This window comes from Camelina sativa, chromosome 19 (genome assembly GCF_000633955.1).
Source record: "Camelina sativa cultivar DH55 chromosome 19, Cs, whole genome shotgun sequence".
NCBI lineage: Eukaryota > Viridiplantae > Streptophyta > Magnoliopsida > Brassicales > Brassicaceae > Camelina > Camelina sativa.
In genome coordinates, this window is record NC_025703.1 from 6,367,848 (window position 1) to 6,375,686 (window position 7,839).

A 7,839-nucleotide genomic window follows, 5' to 3' on the forward strand; every position below is an offset into this window, starting at 1 on the left:
TTTCTCTATAGTTAGTATCAGATTGTGTGAAAATGATGTTTAAGTGAACTGACCATTTCTCAATTTTGTATTAGTTTAGGAGATGTCGAATGAAGAAAAGAGAATAGACCCAAAAAAAAAAAAAAATCAAGGCTAAGAACGTAAGTTTCAATCTTTAGTTACTCTCTCTCTTTGTTTTTTTTCTGTTTTGTTTATTATGTTAATTTTTCATAAAGGATTCAATCCTTTTTTTCTTGCAGATTGCGATATCTATTGCAGCAAAGGCGAATACATATCAGATGGTTAAGCCATATCGGGACTTCCATATACAAAGACTAGAAAAGAAGCAGAGCGCGCGAGTTGCAGGCTTGATTGGAGAAAGAGCTTGATAGAACTAAAAGGTCTGTTTAATTCTGGACAAGTTCTGATTTTCTGTTGGCAGTCATTTGAGTTGAAAATATGTTTATTTACTATTAACAGTTTGTATATATGAATGGTAAGGGAATCGCTATTAAACTCAAGGATCAAAATTAAGATAGATGATTTTTTTTTGCTGAATGGTAACTTCTTTCTTATGTTCGTTGTGGTTTTTGATATTTGTTTGTTGTTGCAGAGATCAAAACACATTCAAAACTTCTTTTGTTGTTGTTGGTTCAAAGATATACGGTTTGGATGGTGTTTACAGTTTTGGTGATCGAGACGGTGTTAGTGTGCCGTTAACGGGTGCTGACTAGGACGACACGTAAGCGATAGACGACGTCGTTGTGTCCACAGAAACTCGATCAAACACTGAAACAAAACGACGCCGTTTCGTCTATTGGAGATTTTTATTCGATTTAGGGTTCTTCTTCCCTCTAAATCGAATGTTTGATAGTCAAAGTCATAGGAGAATAGAAATTGAGTTATTGCAGAAGAGAGAATTTAAGGTATGTCTCTAAATTCTTACCTTTTAATTCTTGATTATAGATGATTCAGAGAATTTGAGGTATGTATGTTTGGTTTTGAGAGTAATTTGTAGCTCAAATGGGTGAGAGAGGAAGAGGAATTCCGAAGAAATGTAGATGTTGAGAGAATGCACGTTTGAGGACATCAAAAACTGTGAAAAACCCAGGGAGACTTTTTAATGCATGTCCATATGGAGATGAGGTAGTGATTTTTAAGCTAGAAATTGTGAAATTGTGTAGTTAAGCAACATACATAAATTATTCTTTATATATGTGGCAGAATACTCGTGGTCACTTGTTCAAGTGGACTGATGAATCAATGGTTGAAGAAATAGAAGATATGATTCCTAGAATTGATGATCTTAAAGGAATGTCACTGACCTTAGAAAAAGGTTTACAAGTATCTGAATCAGAGATGGAAACTCTTGCAATGGAGACTCGCACTTGTGAAGCTGTGGTATGCGGCTTTGAGAAAGAGCTACGGGATTTTGAAAAAGAGATTCAAAGCTGCAAGATGGAATTGCGTGGGCTGAAGAACATTGTTGTGTGTGTTGTGTTGATGGTGCTTGTTTATGTGTTTGTAATGTACTATGTATTTGAAACAATATTTAAGAAATGAGATGAGAAGAGTTGACAAATATTTAGCAAAACAAATAATGTTCTTACAAAAGATTACAAAAGACCAATATTGCAGACCAATAAGGTTCTTAAAGGTTCGCATGTCTTGCTACAAAAGACCAATATTGCTTAAAGGTCCAAACATCCAAAACAATCTTAATAACCTGCGAGCTCAGTCAATAACTTGGCTTTGAGTTGGTTGACTTGATCTGATGCACATCTCCTCTGTTCCAGCCACTTTAGTCTTTTTAACTGCAGGTTCACTTTGCTGGCAGCTCCTTGTGTTATGCCCAGCAACACCACATCTTCCACAATGCATTCTCTTTTCTCTAGTAACTTTGAGCTCATTTCCCTTGCTTTTCTTCTTTTGTGGTGACTCATTTCTCTCCTTGATTCTTTTAGAGACTTTCTTTCTACCTTGTGGGTATTTGCCGGATTATCATAGTTCGTGCAAGGAATTCAAATTTTAATATAATCCATGGGGACGTAGGCACAAAAGAAAGTTTTATGGATGGAGTCGATAAAGTAACATTGTTTGGGGGGAATTGGCCGTTTTCCCTTAATAATAATATGGGTCGAGGACTCGAAAACATGAGACAATGGACCGCTTTGAAAAATGGGATAATTAGCATACTTTGTTCCGTATCAAAATTCAAATATTTGTTGCATATAGAATATGAATATGAACTATTTATAAAGCTTTGATTCAAACGAAAACTAGAAAATATATGTATTTTATTCGTCCTCAATTTAAGTACTTTTCACGAATTGATTAGAGAGATAGATGGTTAATACTTCTTCTATTTTTAACGTCAGTTTAATTACTACGAAGTTTTGAGTAAACTCCTCCCACTAATTAATTAAGTTCTTTGTCTTTGCGTACATCATACATGCTCATGCCGGCACCTACCCTATAAAAAAACGCCAGTAAACGTTGTCGTTATTATAATATTTTTAATTATTATTTTGAAGAACTCATAATATTTCACCAACGATCAACTAAATAATACACTATAGTTTAGACTTTAGACCTATACATAGTGTTACGATTACGTGTATAGTTGTTTGGACTTGTTGATAGTCTGAAAAACAAAAAAAAAGAAGAAGAAGTGTATATAGTTAATGTGTGTGGCTGCTAGTGTGACAGGAGGAGACTGATTGCAGCTGGGACGGCATTGGCCGCCGTTGATGTTGTGTCCCGTGACGGCGACAGAGCTTACGTGGAAGGACCGTTCTGGGACCCATAATAATTAACCCGTAACTAGATTAATTGTCTCAACTCTCCAACACTAACCAGATTCAAACAACAAACTAACTATTACTATCGAACTATCTTTGCAAAAAGATGAAAAACCAAAATTGTAAATCGAATTAGATTTTATTTTGTGTTCAGAGATATACTATCGTGGGATCATGCGTCGTGTGGAAATTTGCATAGAGGACCACATGATTTGAATATTTTAGTATTTAAAATTTGTAATAATGAGAAAACAAATTTTTTAAAAGAGTGGAATTAGAAAGATAATGATTAGGGGGGATAGGGTGTATGGGTTGGACGGACCTACGGAGGTTTACTACATGACACCGAACCTGAACTACCTGTGATTGTGCTCTGTTCTATACTTACACATTTTGGACCATCTCCTCTCTCTCTCTTTTTTTTGTCTCTTGCATACTAGAATACTTGTAATTAACTTTCACATTGTCTAATATAATCCGATCCGATGAATTCCACTTTATTTGAATTCATGCATAACCAATCACAGGTTTCTTTATAAAGAATTCGATTTATTTTTATTATATTAAGAAGTAAGTAAGGTTTGCCTCGTTTATTTTAGTTTTGAATGGTTGTTAGCAATTATTTATTGTAATTACATGACCATAGTTATATAATTTTGAATAATCCAACTTGCAAAATTTGATCAAATGTGTCGGCTGTGTGACTACGTACTTGTTTTTGTCAGCTTTGAAAATTGGTATTTATAAAAAGAGTATGTACGTTTTCTTCTTTAAAAAATCACGTTTAGAGATGGAGACTCCGTTTGATTCAAAAATTTGATTCAAAATGTTCCATTTCCCGAGGTAACAAAACGTTGGTTTATGTCACATTTGATAATTTTGGATTTTGGTGATCGAGAGGGTATTTAGGAGAAACTAAAGTATATGGTCAGAAAGCTACAAAAAAGAAGAAGTTTAAATTCAAACTAAAGAGTTCTTTATAAGCTAATAATATAGTCTATTCTATACTATAATACTAAGTACTAACAAAGTAACAACTACTGGTAAAGGAGAAAAGTATAAAGACCAACATTGGCTATCTTTCAGTTCAAGCAATTTTGGAGCTAAGCAAAATTCAAATACGTGTAATTAGCAACGAACATTAAATACAACAAATCTGGCTATCTTTCATATCATTATGTATATATGGGATATGTGAAAAAAGCAATTTCATTGTGATCATTTTACATTCACTTGTTTACATAAATCTGGGTAAAAATAACTAAAATACAAGTAACACAAAAAAAAATTTAGAGAGATTTGAGTTTATGATTGTGATCATTTTTCGTGCTAATCACTTGTTTATGATCATTTTTGTGGTTATATAATTCACAAAATTTGAGTTTTCACTTTTCAGATTTAGTCCCATAGTCAAACTGGGACCTATAAAGGTATAGTGGTTTCCCAAAGCCTAATCTTTAATATTTAGTTAAAAAGTCAATACATACTTAGATAATAATAATAACCCAAAAGCTTTTTAGTTGAAATCATTCAAAGTTTAAATTAAGATAATTATAATAAGTTTATTTATTCAAAAAGGCTAAAACATAACATAATCTATACTTATATTTCATTAAAACATGAAAAAAGGAGTAGCATTGGAAAAGACACAAGAGATACTATTAATTATAAAGAGAAGCTTTCATCATTAGACATAATCATATAAGTAGTTAGAAGAGTAGTTACAAAACAGAGCAACACATAAGAAGAGAAGAGAGATTAGACTAAAAAATAGGACTAGAGGGTGAAGAAAAAAAAACCTAAACATATTTTCGCGGTTATCTCCTAGTTTCTACCTCTCAGCAGCAGCAGCAAAATTAGTACTATCTCTCTCTCTCTCTCTCTCTGAAGTCGTGCTTTTTGATGTGAAAGGAGAAGAAGAAGAAGCCCTTACTTGAATTGAAGACAGACAAAAAAAAAAAACAATTAAATTATTGAAAAAATCCAATGCTTCTGCTCTGCTGGTAAGATCACTTTCCCTAAAATTTTGTTCCTGTTCTCTTCTTCTTCTTCTCGTCTGGTCTCACTCCATCGTCTCCTATCTATTTTCATGGCGGTGAAATTCATGTGAGAGCTTCGCTGGTGAATTTTTTTTTGTAGCTGTGGTTCTGCGTAATAGTAAAATTATTATTTAGTATCTCTCTGGCAGTAAGTGATTAATAACAATTGAATATGTCTTAAAATCATCTATACATCTCTCTCTCTCTCTCTGTATCTATCATCCCTTCGTATTGGTTTATTGCGAAAAAATTTCCTTTTTTTTCTTTTTGGTTCAGTCAAATCGTTTTTGTTCTCTTCTTCTTCTAGTTTCTGTGTGTTTTTTCTTTATTAAGGATTTCGATTTCGAGGTTTTTCATCTTCTTCCTCCATTGCGATTTTTTGTTTCTTTTGTATATTGCAGATGATGAAATTTTGAGGTTGAGAATAGCTTTTTTTAAGTGATTCTTTTGTGGTCTTTGTCTTGATAAAGGTAGAGAATTCCTAAACAGTGTCTATTTTGTTTTGTGTCAGATCCAAAATCAAAGAGGCTGTTTATAGCTTTGACTTGAAGAAATGAGTGATTTGACAACAGAGAAGGAAGAAGATTCAATAAAGTTATTCAATTGATTTGGGGATTAATTGAGAGGATAAGGAATCTATTTGAGGCATCTTTCTTTGGGATCTTGGAGCTGAATCCGTTGGGGTGTGTGGACAGAAGAAAAGAAAGGATCTTTCTTGGTACTGTGTTCTTTTTTCAGTTTCATGTGATTCATTGGAGAAAGTGGTAAAAAAAAAAAGAAGAAGCAGCAGAGAGCAGAGGTATTGTCAAAGTCTGTGAGTTTTTTTGTATTCATCTGCAATCAAAGGGTGAGAGAGTCTTTGGTTCTTGTCTTGATTTCCAACTTGGTGGGGGCATTCTCAAAATAATGCAAAGCTAGAAACTTGGTATCTTCCAGAATCTATTCAGCCCTTTTTTTTATCTATCTCTCCAACAAAGTACAGTTTTCTCTGAGGATTGTGTTCTTCTTCTAAAGAGAAAACACAACAGGGTCAAGAAAATCTCTTTGCATTCTCCTCTCTTCTCTTCTTTCTTTCTGGGGTATTGTAATCTTCAAATGAGTCGACTTCAGAAGCGAGGGAAGCAGGAAAAGCCTCTTGTATCTGATGGAGCTCAAAAGGTTATTGTGGCTGTTAAAGCCTCTAGGGAGATTCCAAAGACAGCCTTGATTTGGGCTTTGACTCATGTCGTTCAGCCTGGGGATTGCATTACCCTCATTGTTGTTGTCCCTTCTCACAACTCTGGTTTGTACTTTTTCTTGTCGCTGTTTTGTTATCATTTTTGTTCTGGTCTTGATTGATCCTTTTTCTCATTTGCTTTCTGATGAATGTGTAGGACGAAAGCTTTGGGGTTTCACTAGGAGTTTCCCTATGTTTGCTGGGGATTGTGCAAGTGGCCATCGGAAATCACATTCTGAAGCACTACCTGAGATAAAGAGTGATCTCACTGACACTTGTTCCCAAATGATTCTCCAGCTTCACGATGTATATGATCCCAATAAGGTTGGTTTCTCTAGGCAGGCTTGTTTTACCTATGATGATCCTGTGAAACCATCACATGTTGTTTCTCATGCTATTTTGTTGTTTGTGTTTTGCTTTGAAGATAAATGTCAAGATTAAGATTGTTTCTGGATCACCCTACGGAGCAGTTGCTTCTGAGTCAAAGAAAGCCCAAGCAAACTGGGTAGTACTGGACAAGTAATAATCTACTCTCATACTAAGAACGTTATATGGGAAGATCTCTTAATGATGGGTTAAACAATTATAATTTACTTTCACTAATATGTGCTGTGTGGTTTGTCTTGCAGACACCTCAAACAGGAAGAGAAACGGTGTATGGATGAATTACAGTGTAACATTGTGGTAATGAAGCGTTCTCAGGCAAAAGTTTTACGCTTAAACTTGGTTGGATCGCCTAAGAAGGATGCTGACAAAGAGTCTCCTTTACCAACTGGACCAGAAGCAGCGTCTGAAAAACAAGCCAAGAACTCAAAAGGACTACCTGTAACTCCTACTAGCAGCCCTGAGCTGGGGACACCATTCACAAGTACAGAAGCGGGGACTTCATCAGTGTCGAGCTCTGATCCGGGAACTTCACCTTTTTTCACACTGGGAATGAACGGATACATGAAGAAGGATGGATCATTGGTTATCAAGGAAAATGATGATGATTCTGGCGCTGAAACGGAGAGTGAAAATCAGTCATTAGCGTCGACGAGTATGAGATTTCAGCCATGGATATCAGAATATATTAGCAACCATCGCCAGTCATCGCAGGAGGCTGAAGATAGCCTATGGAAAAATGATGATAGGGCACAAATTTCCACTACAAAAGCCTTGCTTGAAAAGTTCTCTAAACTTGATGTAGAAGCTGGCTTGTCGTCTAGTCGAAGGATTGATATGGAATTTAGTGGAAGCCTAAGAGATGCAATATCACTCTCTCGAAGTGCTCCCCCTGGTCCTCCTCCTCTCTGTTCTATCTGCCAGCACAAGGCACCAGTATTTGGGAAACCTCCAAGGCTGTTTTCATACGCAGAGTTAGAGCTTGCAACAGGTGGGTTTTCACAGGCTAACTTTTTGGCTGAAGGTGGTTATGGATCTGTTCATCGTGGTGTGCTACCGGAAGGTCAGGTAGTTGCAGTGAAGCAACACAAACTGGCCAGTTCTCAGGGAGATGTAGAGTTTTGCTCCGAAGTGGAAGTTCTCAGCTGTGCTCAGCATAGAAATGTCGTTATGCTAATTGGTTTCTGCATTGAAGACAGCAGACGGCTCCTGGTCTACGAATACATATGCAACGGTTCACTTGATTCCCATCTATATGGTAATGTTCCCTAGAATTTCCCATTTGAACTCTTTGTGGTAGAAAATGTGTTTGCTTAGTGTCAAGCTCTTATCTAGGTCGCCAAAAGGAAACTCTGGAATGGTCAGCACGGCAAAAGATTGCCGTTGGAGCTGCTAGAGGTCTTCGGTATCTTCACGAAGA

At 35.9% G+C, this 7,839-nt stretch overlaps 1 protein-coding gene and 1 pseudogene across 1 annotated transcript; both read left to right on the forward strand.

Moving 5' to 3' along the window:
• LOC109130788 lies at window positions 1,003-1,542 on the forward strand (annotated as a pseudogene).
• On the forward strand, window positions 4,688-7,837 carry LOC104767492 (inactive protein kinase SELMODRAFT_444075-like; the record flags this gene model as incomplete). The annotated part of the gene is made up of 6 exons (XM_010491510.1): window positions 4,688-4,783; window positions 5,331-6,101; window positions 6,193-6,359; window positions 6,460-6,554; window positions 6,665-7,677; window positions 7,755-7,837. Coding segments are annotated over exons 2-6 (1,545 nt in total), but the record flags the coding sequence as incomplete, so codon positions are not given.